Here is a 20,722-nt window from a genome sequence, read left to right as displayed (position 1 = left end):
CTGCGTTAATGTAATTGTATTTAAAAAACATTTCTAGAGTACGGCATTAGTGTTTTTTATTGAATACATTTTGAAAATAAGTTGAAGGCCACGACATCGATGCAAAGTGCAGCAAGGCGAAGACTGTTGTGTTTGTAGAATCAGTAGTAATATTAGTAATAATTTGTTTTTGTTCTCAACCAGATAGGTGTGATAGCAACAGAAACACGTTTACCTCTACACCTTGTTCCATATGGTAATTGCTGTTAATGCTGAAATTTCTATTGTTTTCATTAACATGTTACTTTTTACCTAATACTGGTCCCCGGGATACTAATATTTTAGTATAATATATGGAGAGAAGGGGAAGGGGGGGGGGGTGCAGCGTAAGGTTCCAGTCTCAGCGTCGGTTCAACATCCTGCGATTCTGGACAAATCACTTAATCTCCTTGTGCCTACTAAAAATGAATGTGTCCTCGTGTAATGTAAATGGTGTTCATGTAAAAGCGCTCTAATATCTTCGGGTCGAGTTCGCACTATATAACGAAAAACTGCCAAAAAACAAGGGTATCCCTAAACCTCTATTACATGATTGTTTACGCATCTCTGGGGTGCTGTTTGACAGCATCAGACACTGGGAGATGCTCGATCTAGGCACAGAACCCAGAGGTGACTTTTGAAAACCTTAAGATATATTCCATTAAGGGTTTATTATTCTTTAAATCACCATAATGGTAATGTGTCACACGCATAAAAGCATTCATCCCCTGCTTTGACTAGCTGTGTTTTTTTGTGTGCAAGTGGATCTGTGCACTAATTATGTGAACCCGTTTTTTTTTCCTGATTCTATCAAATTAGATGGACAGTGCATGGACATTGCATGACTTCAGATTCTGGTGGTGAGGGCGGGGTGAGAGGTTGAAAGTTATAAGGTTTAGACTGACAAAGTGGGGGGTTCGCGTGAAAGGTTGTGAAATGCACTTGACGCTGCTGTTATTTAAAAATAGAAAAGGTAGCACCGTTTGGGGACCAGACATGGAGGTTTTGTGTCAAGTAATCTGGAGGCGACAGGTGTGACCTCAGATCGGACTGGTTTTATTTTCATCTCTCCATTACGCGGTCACTGTACACAGGGTACAATGCCCAACAGGGCATACGATTTATCATGATGTATGTATTTTAATATCTGTGGTATTTTTAGGGTGGGTGTAATTCGTTTTTAAGGGGTGGGGGGGATCGGGGTACTAGATGGAAATCATTTTTTTTTTTACCAGCATTCCTTAACCACGAAAAAACGTGGTAAAGGAATGCGTGGTAAAAAAAGTCGTGGTTAAGCAGAGGTCGTGGTTACGACCTCGTTGATAGGGAAGTTGTGGTAGTGGAACTCGTTCCAACATACAACCGTGGAAAAGCCTAGGCAAATGTGCCTGACCAACTTATCCATAGTGCATTGCCTTTGGATAAGGGGTGTGGGAAACCAGAGGAAAAGTTTCGGCTTTTTGTGTTCTGTGAGTTTGCAAAGAGGTCTATTTGAGGAAACCCTCATCTATGGAAGAAGTACTTGGGGGTAGAGTTCCCACTCACAGACTTGTTGCCGCATCCTGCTGAGGAGGTCGGCAAAATTGCTATCCGTGCCCGGAAAATGTTCCGCTAACAGATGGATTTTCTTATGTATTGCCCAATGTCAAATGGTCGGAGAGAGGCGTGATAGCTGTAGCGAGCATGCGTGTCCCCCCCCCCCCCGCTTTTTTTGGAGCATAGTACATGGCTGCCACATTGTCGGCCCGGATAAGTACAACCTTGTCTATGAGGTGAAGTAGAAAAGCTTTGAGAGGTAGGTGAACATCTTCAAGCTTGAAGCAGTTAATATGGAGAATGTGGTGTTTGGTGTCTCAGGCACCCTGAACTGTTAGATTTTGGAAGTGAGCAGCCCACCCTGTGAGGGATGCATCTATGGAACAGGGTCGATGAACGGCTGCCCTTATAACAGGTTTTTGTGTTCCACCACTGCAAAGAGTGATAGGTGCAGCTGTCTATCAACACTAGATCATCCAGTCGACCCTGTGACTGACTTCACTGTTGTGCTCAACATTCTTGTAGAGGGCACATGTTCAGTCTTACATGAGGCACTACAGCGATGCAAAATGCCATAATTTCATTACAAGACCGAAGGCTACCATTATGCAAAGGCTTTTATTGCCGCTTCCAACTGCAGCCCATTTAAAGAACATTTAACACATCATAAAGATAAGAATGTTCCTAACAGTGTACAAGTATCTGGTGAACATAGTCATCTACCTCTTTTATTAGCTGCTTCCACCAAGATAAGTATACCCTCTATCACTTAAGACAAACTTTGGCTTAGACTTTTGTCTTTTTACAGTTCTTTCATGTTAAGTTATTCCTAAAACACTGTTACGCTAATACCTTTATCCATTAAATAAATATATACATACACATATATATATATATATATATATATATACACATATTACCTACTGGCGGTCGCCAGTAGGTAGTTATAGTTAGGACCTATTATCCATAGGAAATCTGCAACATTCTATTTAGAATAACTTTGGCGTCAGTTGACGAATCTTAGCGAAATTTTCAAAACTCGTGGCCCGCTCCGGTCCGCTCCTATCCTGAAAGTCTTGGGGTGATTCGTCAAGCGGGGGCCCGGGAAAAAAGGGGGTCCCAAAACGTGTTTATCTCATGCAATTTTCCATAGGGACCTTTAGTCGCAGCTACAGCCCGAACTGCTGAACGGAATTACACCAAATTTGGCAGAAAGGTAGACCTTGGTTCAGAGTCGTGTCTTTTGCTTAAATGGTGTAAATCCGTTCAGTAGTTCCTGAGAAAATCAAAAGTAAAATCACATATATATCTGGGCGGAGCCTAACCACACATCTTATTGTGAGATCTGATTGGCTGTCAGCAATTCATCCAAGAAGTGTTGGCAGCCATCTTGGGCCCAATATACATGATAGCATCTCATTAAAAAGCATTGCAGTTAATAGAAGGTTTTAAGACTTTAGTTACATTATAAATCATTTGTTGAAGGTACTATACTCATTTTAGGAATTGTAGTATGTTCTAAGGTGATTTTACCATGTGAAAAAGCCTTCTACTGGGATATCATGAATCATGTTTGAGAGAAAACTATTTCCTCATGCTTTTCCCACAGAGGTTGGGAAGGTGATCTATAAGCTAAACTGAGAGCATATTTTCTGTAAATTCACATTATCTTTCTCAGTCATGTGAGAATGAAGTCTGACATTCTCAGTAAAACATGTACAACCAACAAGGGCAGAGACTGTCAGTTGATTCCTTTGTGTTCTACTGCAGCTGCCCAGAGTGCTCCAAAGAACAACTAGAGCGCTAACAGTTCTCCTTATGATAAATGTATGGCACACCTGAAGCCATCTTGATTGGAATAAAGAGGTAACACTTAAAACATTTAATTTGCAAAGGAACCAAATGAGCTGGTTCATTTTGCCATAGAATGTATGATTAGTGCTGCAGAAAGAAAAATTAGGGCACATTTTGAGTGACTTCTCAAATCCTCTTCTATTTCATTAAAAAAATTCTGACATGCAGACTGAAACATGCACTTTCAATACCAGCAGCAGACTTCCCTGGTGAGCAGTAGCTTTACTACAGTGATCTAATGAGCAACTAGAGAGCTAACATTCTGAATGTATGGCAAATGTGTGACACATCTGAATGCCTTCTTGATGGAATCAAAGTAAAAAACTGAAAGTATTCCTACTGAGGAGACTGTAGTAAATGAGGAAACTTCATAACAAATAAGTCTCCCAAGATGGCCACCAGAGACAAAAGAGCCCAAATGTAGCACAAATATCACCCAGATGTAGCCCAAGTATAGCCCAATGACAGAATGTCCCAGAGTGTTCTAAAGAACAACTAGAGCGTTAATAGTCTTACTTATTACAAAAGTATGGAACACCTGAAGCCATCTTGATTGGAATAAAGTGGTAACACTTAAAACATTTAATTTGCAAAGGAACAAAATGAGGGGGTTCATTTTGTTATAAAAATTATGATTAGTGCTGCAGAAAGAAAAATTAGGGCACATTTTGACTTCTCAAATCCTCTTCTATTTCATTAAAAAATTCTGACATGCAAACTGAAACATGCACTTTGAATACCAGCAGCAGACTTCCCTGGTGAGCAGTAGCTTTACTACAGTGATCTAATGAGCAACTAGAGTGCTACCATTCAGAATTTATGGCAAATGTGTGACACATCTGAATGCCTTCTTGATGGAACCAAAGTAAAAAAGTAAACAAGCATTGAAAATGCAATAGGTCTCGCCCTCGTTAAAGTTAAAGCAATTCTGTTTGTAATTAGGTGGCTTTTTAGCTTTGGTTGTATTAGTGTTTTTCAAACTTTCATGTACATAACATGCATATGTATGAATATATGTATATGTATATGTATGCATGCATTTATATTTATATAGATATGCAGATATATATATATATATATATACACACATACATATATAAATGCATATGCATATATATATGTGCATATGTGTGTGTGTGTGTAGAGAGGTGGAGGGAGGTAGAGAGAGAGGTAGAGAGTAATAGAGAGAGAGGTAGAGAGAGTTAGAGAATGAGTAATAGAGAGTAGAGAGTGAGTAGTAGAGAGTAGCAGAGAGTGAGTAGTAGAGTGAGTAGTGAGTAGTAGAGTGAGTAGTAGAGAGTAGTAGAGAGTGAGTAGTAGAGAGTAGTAGAGAGTAGTAGAGAGTGAGTAGTAGAGAGTAGTAGAGAGAGAGTAGTACAGAGTGAGTAGTACAGAGAGTAGTACAGAGAGTAGTACAGAGAGTAGTACAGAGAGTGAGAAGAGAGTGAGTAGAGAGTGAGTAGTAGAGAGTAGTAGAGAGTGAGTAGTAGAGAGAGTAGTAGAGTGAGTAGTAGAGAGTGAGTAGTGAGTAGTAGAGTGAGTAGTAGAGAGTAGTAGAGAGTGAGTAGTAGAGTAGTAGAGAGTAGCAGAGAGTAGTAGAGAGTAGTAGAGAGTGAGTAGTAGAGAGTAGTAGAGAGAGAGTAGTACAGAGTGAGTAGTACAGAGAGTAGTACAGAGCGTAGTACAGAGAGTAGTACAGAGAGTAGTACAGAGAGTGAGAAGAGAGTGAGAAGAGAGTGAGTAGTAGAGAGAGTAGTAGAGAGTGAGTAGTAGAGAGTAGTAGAGAGTGAGTAGTAGAGAGAGTAGTAGAGTGAGTAGTAGAGTGTAGTAGAGAGTAGTTGAGTAGTAGAGAGTAGTTGAGTAGTAGAGAGTGAGTAGTGAGTAGTAGAGTGAGTAGTAGAGAGTTGTAGAGAGTGAGTAGTAGAGAGTAGTAGAGAGTAGTAGAGAGTGAGTAGTAGAGAGTAGTAGAGAGAGAGTAATACAGAGTGAGTAGTACAGAGAGTAGTACAGAGAGTAGTACAGAGAGTAGTACAGAGAGTGAGAAGAGAGTGAGAAGAGAGTGAGTAGAGAGTAGTAGAGTGAGTAGTAGAGTGAGTAGTAGAGTGAGTAGTAGAGTGAGTAGTAGAGAGTGAGTAGTAGAGAGTGAGTAGTAGAGAGTGAGTAGTAGAGAGTGAGTAGTAGAGAGAGTAGTAGAGTGAGTAGTAGAGTGTAGTAGAGAGTACTTGAGTAGTAGAGAGTAGTTGAGTAGTAGAGAGTGAGTAGTGAAGAGTAGTAGAGAGTGAGTAGTAGAGAGAAAGTAGTAGAGAGAAAGTAGTAGAGAGTGAGTAGTAGAGAGTAGTACAGAGAGTAGTACAGAGAGTAGTACAGAGAGTAGTACAGAGAGTAGTACAGAGAGTAGTACAGAGAGTAGAGAGTGAGAACAGAGTGAGAAGAGAGTGAGTAGAGAGTGAGTAGAGAGTGAGTAGAGAGTGAGTAGTAGAGAGTGAGTAGTAGAGAGTGAGTAGTAGAGTGAGTAGTAGAGAGGGAGTAGTAGAGAGTGAGTAGTAGAGAGTGAGTAGTAGAGTGAGTAGTAGAGTGTACCCATCTGGATGCATTAAAAATGAGGGCTTCTACTTCAGTGAAGGGATTAAAAAGATTTAATAGTGTATACGGTGAAAGGTCTGATAGTCCGATGTTAAAGGCCTATCAAGCAATGGTCCCTCCACAATTTTTGTATGGCGCAGAGGTACTCTATTTAAGTGGCAAAAATAGATGGGATAAAGAGGAGGGAAATATCCTCAAACGTTTGTTTGCGCTGCCAAGTTAGTCTATGGTACAAGCGGTAAGATTAGAATTGGGAACCACTGCATGGAGCATCATAGCCTGCATGTCTTTATTACGTTTCTGGCAGCGGCTAGGTTCGGGTGAGGACCAAAAAATCTCACAGTGGTGCAAAAATGAAATTGCCAACAGTGAACTGACATGGGCAAAAGAGACGAGCGCCTCAATTAATGAAGCGTATGGTGTTTTAAACCTAAAGTGGGGCCCTCAATCCCTTGAACTGAAGTTAGATAAGAAAGATCTTAGGAATCTGGGATTAGAAGCGTCTCGAATCCTTGATCAAGAGCACCCATCACAGAAAAGTTCAGTTTCCCATATGGCCTCAGCATGGAAAAATTATCTACATTATCCTTATATCGACAGGCTACCTAGTTGCCAGCTAAGGCGTGAAGTGCTACGATTGAGAATTGGGATAAACCCTTGTTACATGAACAAAGGGGTAAAAAAACGTATGATAAACAGCAATGGAAAATGCACTTGCTCTTTAGGTACTACGTGTGATATATTACACATATTGGTAGATTGCTGGAGGACGTTAGATATACAAAGAGATTTTAGGTCCGATTTTTTTAAAATATGATATTAAAAATAGTATGCAAGCTGTAAATCTTTTAGTGGGAATGATGAATTTAGATATAGCCTGTGCCATTGGTAAATATCTAAATAATTTTAAAGAGTTCCTTAAAGGTAAAGAGTATTGATGAAATATAGATCTTTTAAGTGATAGGGAGTATGAGGTATATATGTTTAGACGTATGGTGTAAGACATACTTGAATGTCGATGAGACCCAAGAAAGGACAGCTTGTTTTAAAAAATAATTTTTAAAGATATTTATCTCTTATTTTAAGGATATGTTAACTATAAGTTTAAGAAATGTATTGTGTATTTTATGGTTCTAATTGCTTACTTTATTGTCTTATATGCTGCTTAGTGTATACTTTTATGGTTGTAAAAAAACGAAATAAAGTTTTTTATTGATTGATTGTGGAATTTTTACAGGTGCCCCATGACGGAGTTAGAGCTTCAGTCAGGTTAGCCACAGAGGGAGAGTGCACTGAATCTTTTAGTCTTTTTAGGGGTGTTCGTCAGGGATGTGTTTTAGGTCCCATTTTGTTTCTTTTATATATTAATGGTCTGCACTCCTTTTTAGTCTACCAGTGTAAAGACATTCCAGTTGTAACTGGCCAAGGCATGCAAGCTCTGCTGTATGCTGAGGATATAATTTTACTTTTTTAAACTGTGAATGGCTTACTGGGAGCTGTTGACGCCTTTGTCAGATATATGGATGACCTGGACTTAGAGGTTAATATATCTAAAACCCATTATATGGTGTGTAGTAAACCCCCAGAGCAAACCAGGACCAGTGGTTATTAAAGGACACATAATTTGTTATGTTCATGAGTTCTTCTATCTGGGAGTAACCTTTGATGCCAGGTGAAATTAGTTACCATGCATTACTAAGTGGTGCGCTCGTTTAACGTCCCAGTGGAAGCTGTTTTTGAACATTCATATAAAGTTGGCAATAAGCTCATTTTGCCTCTGTTGGAGGAGTACAAACTAAAATGCCTACCAGTTTTAACCTTTGGGACTCCCATTGAGGGGTATCAGAACAGCCACACTATGTAGCAAGAATTGAATCTGTTTTGTAGGCATCTGCTTGGAGTTGGGCCCAACACCCCATGTTTTGCACAACATGAGGAACTGAGCTTAGATTATGTAGTATAAAGTTTGCCCCCCTGCTTCTCTGGATTTTGATATGGGGGGAACAAGCATGCAGTCCTCAATAGGTAAAATATCTCTAAATGTCTGTCTTGTGATCTAGGCCGGAACATTTCCTAGCTGAATTATATCAGAAACATTGCCATTAGTCTGGGTCGACCAAGTTATTCCAGAAATTGGCTGTGTTTGCTAGGGAATCAAAAGGAACTAGGAAAACTGTCTGTGAGCGACTTTGTTATCGTTAAGACATGCCATGGATTAAGCCCTACCTTTCACAGATTAATAAACACAGGGAGGTCATTCATAACTAGATTTCATATGGGCTCCATTAGGTGTGATCTGTGTTTTCCGTTGGGGCAATGCTATCCAAAATGTATTTCTGTGTGCCTTTTTGATGATATCTCCCCTCAGACACTGATGCATTTTAAATTGTCCTGTAAATGTTATGAACCCTTTAGGCGAAGATTTATGTTACCTATTTTAAAAAGGCAGGGGTTTCTACAGTGCAGGCCAGCCTTATATTTTCTTCGCATGGCAGCAAATGATACAGTTTGTCTTGCGGCGGGAGCTTTTCTTAAAAACGCAATATGTTGGCGTAACTGTGGATTTTTTAATGAGTTATTTACTTATGCCTCAGTTTTAACCTACTTATTGTAATTTGATAGCATATTTCATGGGATACTTGTCTGTTCTTTTATGGTTATTTCTAATAATCGAATAAAAAGAATATTGACTGATTGACTGCAGCTGTGGAATTCGAGGCAGTCAGGATTTGATTTGGATAACAAGGTCCGGTATGGTATGGTTGATGGTCTTAATGAAGACTTGGTTGCCCAACACTTTTGCAACTGCTATTTGTGAGGAAGCCAACTAGGAACATAATTAGGAGTAGAAAAGGTACAGCAGCATAGACTATTTCCATCAGGGATAGACACTGACTTTGCTAACTTAGGGTTAAAGCTTAAGCTGAACAGAAGTCTGACAACACTTCATGGCCAGCCCTAATGAGGTCAATGTTAATTAAATGATTTTATTAATCTACAAATGTATCTCCTTGTAATGCTCACAACTGGATGCATCACTGTTTTCTTTCAGTGAGAGAAGAAATCTATCTGGTGTATCGATTTCTCCTGGCTTTTCAACCACAAAGGCTTCACTTTTTAAACAGACGCAAAAGGAGATGGCCCCTTTAAAAAAGATTAAGATGAACTGCAGAAAACTCCTGAGTGAAAAAACATGTAGCCAAGGCAAGTCCCAACAAAATCCTGAAATGGTATGGGACATTTCTCTATCCAGCAGATAGAGCACAATGAAGCTGGTGAAGAACATTATGGCTACTGAAAGGAAGCATCCAATTTTAATCACATCACTGTCTTCTTTAAAAAAAATAAAAAAAGGAGAAAATTATTTTATTTTTTCAATTTCAAAACATTTACCTACAAATATTTTTAAAACGGTTTATAAAATTATCTGTGCTGTTATAAATTATGAAAATCCCAGGAAGGACCGGCCTCAAGAATACACACAGAAGGCTTCCATGGCATCTAAGATCAACGTTTCTGTGAAAAAGATTTTCCAATTCATTTAAGACATTTAGATTCAATGCTGAAAAATTGACTTGCACTTGAAAGATGCTGAATAACACGGAGGATTTTAATAACTCTCATAGACAAGTACTGCTCTATGCACAAGAACTCATCAACTCTAGAGATCTCTTTTCCTAATCCAATCACTCAGGCTAGATCAATGTTGTGGTAATTACAAGCCCCTTTCAAACAGCTCAGACATGAAGCTCCATGCTACTGACATTGTAAATGATGCAATACTTTCCATTCTAATGATTACTCACCTGCATCCGCGAAAATAATCTATATAATGCGAGCCAAGGACTCCTCAGAGACCTGTTGCTCCATAATGAATACTTTGAATCTCTCAGATGACAGATGCATGCTGGCAATTTCTTAAGACATTCAGTATAATGCAGAGATCCAATATACATGCTGGAAAGCCTATTACCACAACAGAAACCGCCTGCAACATGATTAGAATTCTGTGTTGACATCTACCTCAGAAACCTTTAGTAGTCCGGGTACTTCCCATAAAGTCTCTTGAGAATAGAACTAAAAGGTATGCACTGAAATCAGTACATTCGCCCAGAGTAACACAGCTCTGAAACATCCAAAACTGTAAAGAGAACAGCAGACTCACCTGCCCCAGGCATATCAACATCTGTATCATCTGTATCCTCTGAGCTAATCGGATCCCAATCACCTGGCTCTTGAACTTCCTGTTTGATCCTCAATAAAATATCAGGCTGGATGGCTACAAAAAAAAAATCAAGGGCTAGTCAAAAACCACTGGCAGCAGATACTGCATCATAAAACTGTGGGTGAACCAGGTGATGGGTCAAAAGCCACCTACAGAAAGGCTCCCCTGTATAATGGAGAATAAAATGTCTGTATCTTCTTTACAAACCAAAATGAGGCTTTTTTCTCAAAATTAATAGTGCTTAAACAAATCTTGAGGATTTTACAAAATTTCCATTTAGGACTCCCTCACGTGGTTGCAGAGTTAAGGATATTATCCCATACTAAACAAGCATTGGCACAGCCAATAGATCTCGCCTTTGGGACCTTATAAGTGTTTAGCCATGCAACAGTTTATGTTGTTGCACCAAAGATATTGTGCTGGATAACTAAACACTTAAGGTTCCAAAGGCGAGACCTACTGGCTATGCCTAAACCCTCTACTATAGCAGCTAGAGGTGTGGTGGGTGTTGACATGAGCCACTTGGCTGAGAAGGCACTAAAATGTTGACTCTTTGAGGGCTTCGTCTGTCTTCAGGTTTGCAGAACAGAAAGAGCTGAGGTGTGTAGGCCTACGGCTGACAACTGAGCCAAGTGCGTGAAGGAGACAGAGGATTGAATGAATAAAATGTGGAAAACCAGAAAAGTAGAGGCATCAAACAGATAGAGGTACATAGAAAGATAATAAAGTAAAAAAAATCAAAGAGGGAAGAAAAGAAATAGATTGCTAAATATAAATGGTGAAATGAGGAAGGGAAAAAAGGAAGGAACGAGGAAGGATACAAGTATGAATGGAAGGTTAAAACAAAGAAATGTGAAGGGAAGAGTGGAAGGAAGTTTGAAACAAAAGAAGGGTACAAAGAAGGAAGTGTTGAAGTTAGAATTAAAATAGGGACAGAAGGAAAGGGGGTGGGAGGAAAAGAGCAAAACAAAGAAGGGTGAAAGGAGGTTTGGAAAGATGAAAGGACGAGTGAAAGGATAGATGAATGAAAAAAGGACTGGAAGACTGCTGGAACAAAAGGATGAATGGAAGGGTGGAAAGATGGAAGAGTGCATGGAAGGGAGTTGGGTGGCTGGATGAGTTGAGAATGGAAGAAAGAAAGGATGGGTGAATGGATGGATGTGCAATACAAGTAAAGGGTAATCAGTTCCTTTTATATAGCATATGTGGCAAGGGCAAGGACACTGTCACTGCGTGCCACGGGATTCAAGTCACTGGGGGATCTGAATTTCAGATCATGTTGCCCTCACACACCTTTTTAGGGGTGTCATGCTTCATCATAGGGCGCTCCTCGTCGGACCGGCGCTGCAATGGCCGACGGGCCTGGTGGCAACTTTGGCGGAGTTCTTTTGATCTGTAGAGACGCCGTATGTGAGGTATGTATGTGGGCAGTCAGTGCTATGTGTTTTGTAATGTGAAAAAGTGATTATTAAAAAAGGCTCCAGGTCTATCGTAGTTTCTTTATTCACTCTTTGATCTGGGTCTTAATAAAAGCAGTGGAACCACCTGTCGGGCTTAAGGTACCTTGGTGGCTACTTGGTATCAGGTCGACATGTTTCGTGTCATAAGGGCTCCCAAATCGAGCGACACTTCTTCAGGACCTAAGTGTGACGAATCAGATTGAAATACGTCGAATGAGCTCCACCTCCCGAGTTGGGGGGGGTGCGTAAATGTGCCAACGGTGAGTCCCAAGTGAGGGGTCTCACCCAACCTTTCAACCTATGGTCGGCAGTGAGTTGTGGCACATGGAGAGGGGGAGAAACAGCTCAATACATTAAAGGTAGCCAACAGAGAGGTAGAGGTCAAGATCTCCTCTTACCAGGGCTCTCCCGCTTCCAAGTTCGGACCGGACTGCCGCACCGGCAGTCCGGTCCATAAATCATCATCTATTCCCTTTCAGACCAACCCCCTCCACAAACAGTCATCCGTGAATGCGGATCATTTCACCTAGCAGTATAGTGTACTACTATTGATACATTGAAACCAAGAAATGTTTTCTAAGGCTCCTCAGCTGGGCTACAATCTGGAGTATCTTGTGCTTGATATACTGAAAACATACCTTATAGCACTAATGAGCTCTGTGCTCAGGCCCAGCCTGGTGCAGCCAAAGATGTGTTTGTTGTGGCTCCATTCATTCCAACTAACATGTTATAGCGCTATTTTCATAGCGCTCAAATGCACCTCAGCGCTATTTCATCATACCTTTCAGCCATGCAACACAGCTAAAAGTTATGGGGAAAGCACTATGACGGCAGGGTTGCGAAGTTGAGAATAACAAGCTAACGAGGAGGGAGGGGGAGAAGGGAGGGGGGTAGTGAGAGCAGACAGCAAGGGGGGGGAGGAGGCTTAATGAGCCATGACAGAAAGGCAGATGACGGCTGCGGGGGTGCAGGCTCACATGCACTCAAGCTTTAGGCCACCAAAAGCCTATGGTGGCACTTTTAAAAGCCACTTACTAAATGTCTTGAAGAGACAGTATGCGCTGTCTCAGGCGAGACCTAAAAAGATATTACCCCACCCAAAACATTTTCAGAAAACTTTTCACAAAGCAGATCAAATCGCCATACAAATTTCACACCCATGATGCACAATTTGAACCAAAAACCTGACGACTACTGTCAACAGGGCTGCTCAGGTGATGGGCAGCTTAAAAAAAGTGCAGGTTTCAAGGGTTTCTTTTGCATGTTGTATACAAAAGTAGGTATGCAAGTAGGTCCTTCCCGTTGGTACACCAGTAGCACTCACCTACAGGAGGGTCTGTAATGCCTTCATTTTTCTCTCGATTAATATGCCCCCGCAGCTGCACTTCCTCTCCATTTGACACCCTCAGCAGAATGTCCCGATTCACAATTTTATAGCCTTTCAGGAAATAATGAAAATCTGCTTTAGTTTTGAAATGAGGTGAATTCTGCAAAAAGTCACAAACATGCACTACTACATAGAGTCATCAGGCATTATATAAAGTTGGGCAGATCCCATGACACCCGTCAAAACTAGCAGGCCCGCCGCCCATCTTACCAAGAGTGCATTGATGTTAAAAACAATCTAATTATGCAGGATTAAACATCTCCCACTTTTTAGCGAATGGACCGCCTTGTTAAATTCTAAATATAGCCCATAATTCTTTACCAGCAGACATGACCTCTAGGCATTTGCTACTGCTGAGAAGGCTAATTAACAGCCTTTACCAGCAGACATGACCTCTAGGCATTTGCTACTGCTGAGAAGGCTAATTAACAAACCAAGTCCAAAGGCTGAAAGAAAAGGAAATTAATGAACAAAAAAGAAGTTAAAGAATATGATACATTGAAAACTCTGAAATTCTTCGAGTCTAAAGGATCAGATATGATGACAATGAAGTTGTGAGGTTGTGATGACGTGATAATCTTCAATTACCAGAGGGAGCCATTGAGAAAGCTAATTAACAACTAAATAATTCTGTCATATACATTACTAATAAACAAAGTAGGCCTTAAACGTGCAGAACAAATAAATGTGCATACATTTCTTTCTCTACAATATAGAAAAATACTAAGCATTTGTTTAACTTCATGGGTTGCTGGTCTGTGGTATCTTTCCACGACTAACTGATGTAACATTACAAGGTCGCGCGGACTGAGGTGCGTTTTGGCAGAACAGCAAATGTTCTCATACTGTTATATTTTATGGTTCTTCCATCCACCATGAAGTACATGCAAGACATGTTGTGCAAAGAAATGATTTAATGAAATATATTCTGAAGTTGTTTTTTTTCCCATCTGGCGGAATGTACATAAATGTAATGAACGCCTGCACAGAAAATCATAATGTATTTGCATTTTAAAGATACAAGTGTCTGGACGTAAAGCAAGAGCACATTTCTTTTATCATGTAACATTTTGGTTCCTATCCCTGACAAAATGTTCTGTATTAAAGGTGTCACAAATTAGTTTTAGTTTTAGATACATGAATGGTTTGTTTTGTTCAAAACCTTTTAAGTCACACAAATGTATTGGGCAAGTAGCTCATTTCACAAGCTCATTCTACAAGCAACTTTATGAGCACATTTGAGCTCAGGTTGGTATTCTTGTGCAGACCACTCTGTTGTACAGTCTAATGATTGGTGTATTTGATTATGCTCGTTCAATTTGGCATGCATATTTTTTTCCAATCCATGTCCTGTGAGCATGCTGTTTTACTGATAATGGTGCTGCATTTGATACTCATATTGCTAGTGTAATGCTAAGTATATTTACTGAATACATCTAATACTTTGAAAAGAATGAGTGTCTTTGGTGAAATTCGTCTTGGCGTGGTTCAGAATCTAGTTTGCTTCACAATAACCCTGCAATATAGACCCTTCTTAGTAGAACAGAAGCATTAACCGTTTTTGACTGAGAATTGTGGTGGGCATTAAATTAATTTTAACCTCCAATTTGAGAATTCTCAGACAGGAGGACTGTCCCGGGGAGAGGTGATTCGGTTTTTCACTGGTAAGTAGAAGGCACTTTTGATGCGGAAGGAAGAAGTGTGAATTTAGGGCAGTGTTGGTGTTTTTTATTGATGCCACTATTGTTGATTGTGTGTTGACACTTAATGTATTCAAAGTGTTGACTTTTGGTGGACTTACGATTCAAGTATAGTGTTGATGGAGGATTCAAGTGTGGCATGCCAGTTTCTCAGGCTTCGGATTTATGTTTTTTTCAATAGCCAAGGTGTTTGTGTGTACTAATTTGGAATGAAGCAGTGGTACTACTTTATTTGTGAAAAAGGTAAAACTATTTCGAGGACGGTGTCGTTGATCGAGGCTTAGTTTTTGGTGTGATTGCATAGTGCTTCTACTTGATAGTGTACTTGTGGTTAGTATGAATTCCTTTCCTGCTTCCTGGTGATCACATATACAGTTGCCAATTGATTTTGTTTCATTTGTTTCAGTGTATATTGTATTTGTAACACTCGGTTTTGCATTCATTTAGTGTGCATTTGTTTTGCATTCATTTGAATTTTGTTTCAATTTGTGATTTTAACAATGGGTACAAAGTATGGTTAAGCCTGAAAAATTGCTGGAAGAGGCATAACTGTCTCCGCAGCTGGGAAGCCTAGCCCATGAAATGCTTATTAAGGTTTAATGCATACGTCTGTTATTGAAACAATGGAACACGGTCACAGAGAGTGACACAAAGTTAGTTACTGAGAACAGTACATCTGATTTAGAAAAAAATAATCTTTTCGGAGGCGATGTTTGTAGGATATGAAACCTCAGCCAACGTCTGTGTATCTTGAAGCATTAAACAAGTGAGAAAAACGAGCAAGTGAAAAAGCAAATCAGAGACACATAAAAGGGGCTAGGGTTGGCAAAGTTATTAAGGTTTGGATGGATTTTAGACTGCAGTGAAAACCGGCGTATAGAAGTGTTAGACACTGTGGAAGTATTTGCTTCTGTAAGTGGTTTGGCTGGCCAGAGATCAGTTGAAGGAAAAATCTAAAGAATCAAATCAGAATGATTCAGATCAGGAAAATAAAGAGGTTGATGAGCTGTTGGGTGCAAGACGTTCACCCTAAAATGAGGACGGAAAGCATAGATTGCAGAAAGATCTGCCTTTTCAGTGATTGTGAAATCGCTGAAGCGAGTTCTTGTGAAAGCAGAGGTTCAGCATGTAAGTTGAATCTGCAACATTTTTGCACTCATGCTATTTAAGTAATACACTTCTGACATTACCATTCAATTAGTTGCGGTTTCCGATTCTAGAAGCAGGTAAATGAGTGTGTCTTGCATTTGAGAAACTAGCTAATGACATTGATGTGAAAGTAGATAATGAAAGAATGCAGAAATGTTATGAATACAAATTTAAGGACACAGAAGAGTCAATACGTGACTATTATTTGAGACTGATGCAGGTGTACCAACATAGAGTGGGATGGAGGCTCCTACTAAAGAAGGTGTGTCGAATTTCACGTCTGCTTTTGTGCTGGGAATGGAACTACAGCTGAGAACACAACTTCAACAGTGTGAAATGCTGGAAAGCAAGGTGGAGGCAAGAGTCAAGGTAGAGGTAACATCTTCAATTATAATGGTAACAATGGGAAAAGGAAGCCTGGAGTGTGACAGATTTTGAAAAGAGGGTCTTTAGCATAGAGGATACAGATCGAATATGTCAATGAGACCCAGATGGTACCTGTAAGAATTCATTTCACAGAATGAGGTGATGGTCTCACAGATCTTGGCCCAACAGACACGTGCAGAACACACAACAGCTCTACAGAGATATGACTTCTTGACAATGTTTACTGCTACAGCTACAAAATGAAGTACAAGTTCGACAGAATACACAGGTACAAGTGAATTTGGCACACAGTTTGCAAGACAATCAGATTAGTAATCAACTTCCACAATTTGCAGCTATCCTAGCTACAAGGAACTAGTGAGACACAAGGACTGTGCCTGAGAGGCGGGAGGGGGGGGGGGGGGGGGGGGGAGGAGGACTGCATTTTTATTTTCGATAACTACAGTTTTTATTCACCTTCCCTCGGAGTAATAGGGGGCCAGCCAAGGCCCTGAACACAGCAGCTGAAATGGAGAGCAAATAGTCCGGAATTACAAGTGCCCACGGGGTAATGGAAGGAACGATTGAAGTCACAGATACCTGAACATAAATGTAAAAATAAGCCAGGGCTGTCAACACCCCTCACATAGCAAACAAGATGAGAAAGGCGACCATCAAACAGAAGAGACCCATGGCTTCGGCGAGAGCAAAGCCCAGAATGGCATAAGTAAAAAGCTGTTGTTTTAGGGATGGGTTTCTGGCATAGCCAATGATGAGACTCCCAAACACTGTACCAATGCCGGCACCAGATCCAGCCACTCTACGGTGGCAGCACCAGCGCAGATGAACTTGGCTGCAGTGTTGCTATCTCTGGAAACAGCACTGGTCTGAAACCCTCTGCAAGCGACTTGGGTCAATACATTCTGGACTGGCAGCACGGAGAGACTCTGCTCTGTGCTGGCTTCAGAACAGTTCAGCATGGATGCAGAGAGTGGTCGACAAAGCAGCCTGGAGCCTTTTTTCACCAAGGAGGGGTCGGACACAAACTTGGCGCAGGTGTACATGTTGAGGGTCAGCAAGGGATGGATACACAAGCAGCTGCTCAGGGACACAGAGGGGAAAAAAAAGCGAGGATGCATTCTTGGTGCAGATCTGGATGTAGACACTGAAGGCATAGTTAATGGTCTACTCAAAATCCACATTTAAAGTGGTGTAGGTTCCTAACCTATCCCTCTAAGGAAAAGAAGTCTAAGCTCTAACCTTTTCAAATAAATAAGTGGTTCATCAAATTTCAGCTTCTCTTCCAGTGACAACAGGTTCAGTTACAAAGGAGCTTGAATTTATGGTTAGGGAAACAAGCCCTGTGAACCTGTTGGGTAGAGATTTACTTTGTAAACTGAATTAGAACATTGGAATGCTGGAAGCTCCATTGAAAACAATGGAGTGCTCCGGGCTTATAATGGCTGGTATAAGCCGAGAGCTCCAACATTCCAATGCTTCTTTGTTCACAGCTCTGGCTGAACAAAGGCTTCGGGGGCCTGAGGGGATTTCAATCCCCTCAGCTCCCTGAAGCTTTTCTTTTATTTGTTAGAACATTCTGCCATCTAGTGGCAGAATGTTCTAATAGCCTTATAGCCCTTCGTAGCTGGGCTATACCGGCTATAAAGTCCCGCTGCTTTGTTAAAGTCCCTCGCTGACGATGCAGCGGGCCTGTAATAGCCGGTATAGCCCACTACGGCGGGCTATAAGGCTATATTATGTAATTAATCTCCCCCAAGATGCTTGCCCATATGTCCTTACTTTAGCCAACATACTTCCTCTGAAAGAAGAGGCCTCAGAATATCATTTACAACTAAAGATTAAGGTTGTGCATTCTCTCGCAAAATATCTTGATTATAGTCCAGCACTTTCAGTCCAAATTGTATTTGCAAGGCATATTTTTGGGATTGGGTCACCTAAAGGAACAGCTGATGGAGATACAGTTGTCATCAATTTTTTTTTTTTTTAAATAGTTTTTATTCGTCAATAAACACATATATTGCCGGCCCCTGAAACCCCAGAGGTATCGGCCCAAGCAGCGCACTGATCATGACATTGACATTTTTATCATAATAGGATACTTGGAATGCATTTCAGATGAAAACCAACCCCCCAACTCTCCCCCCTCCCGCCTCCCGGATCCCTCCCCCCGACCGCATCGTACTGTATCCAACAAACGACAGCTTGAATGAGCATAAGCCGGACAGATCCAACCCCAGTCCCTGCGTGCGCCCCCCCCCCTCCCGGGGGGAACTAGATGGACCCCTCCTCCCGCTCCTCTGGAACTGGCTCCAGGGGGAGACCCCTATAGTCTGCCCACCGCTTCCATATCTTGTAATGTTTATGGGGGCACCCCCTAGCTGCAAAAATGGGGAGCTCCAGGCCCATATTAAAGTCCAAACCCCTCTTCCACACATTCAGCGAGGGGACAGCCGGAGCCTTCCATGCCCGGGCGATATCCCTCTTGGCCAGCGTGAGACCCAGCAGCAATAAGTGTCTCTTGTATATGTTGCCACCAATATCCTCCATAATGTGCAGGAGTGTCAGCTTGGGGACTGCAGGAAGATCCCAGCCCAGTACCTCAGATAAGCAAGCCAACACCCCTCTCCAAAACCGAGACAATGACCCACAAAGCCACACCGTGTGGAAGAAGGAGCCCTCCTCCGGTCCACAGCGGAGACACTCCGGAGAGACAATCAGGCCCGCCCGCCACAGCCTCCGCCGGGTAAAATAAGCCCTATGCAGATATTTAAATTGTATAAGACGGAGTTGGATAGCTATGGCCGCCCCCCGAGGCGAGGCCAGTGCATCTGTCCAGTCCGTCTCGTCGAGGGGCCCAACATCGTCCTCCCATTTCCCTTTGAGCTGCTGGAGCGAAGGGGCGCTGAGGATAACGAGCGTTCGATATATCTTGGAGATTTCTTTTCTTGAAGGTCTCCCATAAAAAGCTTCGCTTCCACTGGGCTAAAGTCAGCTATGGAGTCTAACCCCGCCAGGCTGGGGGAGAGTGCGTGGCGAAACTGTAGATATCTATGGAACTGCGTCCGTGGCATGCTGAATTCCTGTTGAAGTTCCTGGAAGGACTTCAGAACGCACCCCCGCACCACATCACCTATGGTGGAGATTCCTATCCGATCCCACCCCTCAAACCCTGACAGAGCCGTCATCTGTGGTAGTCTCCCATTGTGCCACAAAGGGGTCTCCCGCGTGAGCACGCCCCACCACCCAATGCGCGTCAGCGCCTGGCGCCAAATTTGAAAAACTACCTGCGTCACCGGTGGCAAACGCGCCCGATGCACGGCGGAGTAAAGCAGGGTATGAAGTGTGTGTGGGGCCATGAGCCGCCGCTCCACAGCGTACGCCGGGTCCCCCCCTTCCCATACCACCACTCGTTCAGAACCAGCAGGTGGGAGGCATGATAATATGAGAGCAGATCCGACGTTGCCAGACCCCCAGCATATGTTGAGAGGAAGCACGTCTGTAGGGCCACTCGCGCCACCCCACCCTCCCACAGAAACTGACCCAGGGTCGAGTTCACCCGACGGAACCATTCCGGTGGGATCACATAAGGGTGATTCTGCAGCTGGTACAGAAGGCGAGGAAGAGCCACCATTTTGAAAATCGCAGACCGGCCAAAGATAGTGAGCGGCATGCGAGTCCACAATTTAATGTCCCGGCAAACCCGCTCCCACACGGGCACCACGTTTCGCCCCCAAGAAATCGCAGGAGTAGGTGATAAGAATACCCCTAAATACTGAAGCCCCCCCTCCGCCATCCGCACCGAGGACGCCCACTCCTGCAGCGGAGTCGAACCCCCCAGAACACATAATGTGGACTTCTGGGAATTCATGAAAAGACCCGACGTTTCACCAAATATCTGCATGATACGGAGCAGCCTGGGCCCCGTTCGGTCGAGGTCCGTCAGGAAAAAAAGGACATCGTCCGCGTAGAGGGCTATACGATCGGCCAGGCCAGTTTACCACTCCAATCCGGAGATCTGCGCGTCCATTCGCACCCACACCGCCAACGGTTCCATGGCCAGGGCAAACAGATACGGGGACAGGGGGCACCCCTGGCGTGTTCCACGCCGTACGGGGAACGGCAATGAGGACACCCCCGCCACCCTGACCGAAGCCGTAATCTCCGTATAGAGAAGCCCCACATAGGACAGGAACCGTGGCCCGAAGTACAAACGCTGCAGCAGCAGGAACTAATAACGCCAGCTAAGGGAATCAAACGCCCTATCCATATCCGCCAACAATAGGGCTGCCGGGATCCCCAGCCGCTGCACTTCAGCGATCGCCACATGAGCCCGCCGGATGTTATGTCGCGTGGCACGGGAGGGCATGAACCCCGCCTGGTCCGGATGGACCAGCGAGGCAATGTATGGCAGGAGTCGATTGGC

At 42.5% G+C, this 20,722-nt stretch overlaps 1 protein-coding gene and 1 pseudogene across 1 annotated transcript in view; both read right to left on the bottom strand.

Moving 5' to 3' along the window:
• Positions 1-20,722, bottom strand: part of LOC146798270 (uncharacterized) — a 673,832-nt gene that overhangs the window by 464,941 nt on the left and 188,169 nt on the right. Inside the window, exons 3-4 of the mRNA XM_085625555.1 lie at positions 13,001-13,114; positions 10,157-10,270 (exon numbers count right to left, since the gene is read on the bottom strand). Coding sequence (XP_085481681.1) covers positions 10,157-10,270; positions 13,001-13,114 — 228 coding nt within the window. The remainder of the gene's footprint in view (positions 1-10,156; positions 10,271-13,000; positions 13,115-20,722) is intronic.
• LOC146798272 (ATP synthase F(0) complex subunit C2, mitochondrial pseudogene) lies at positions 16,921-17,388 on the bottom strand (annotated as a pseudogene).

Source organism: Triturus cristatus, chromosome 9, assembly GCF_964204655.1.
Source record: "Triturus cristatus chromosome 9, aTriCri1.1, whole genome shotgun sequence".
In the NCBI taxonomy this organism is placed as follows: domain Eukaryota; kingdom Metazoa; phylum Chordata; class Amphibia; order Caudata; family Salamandridae; genus Triturus; species Triturus cristatus.
This window is presented reverse-complemented; position numbering and strand designations above follow the sequence as displayed.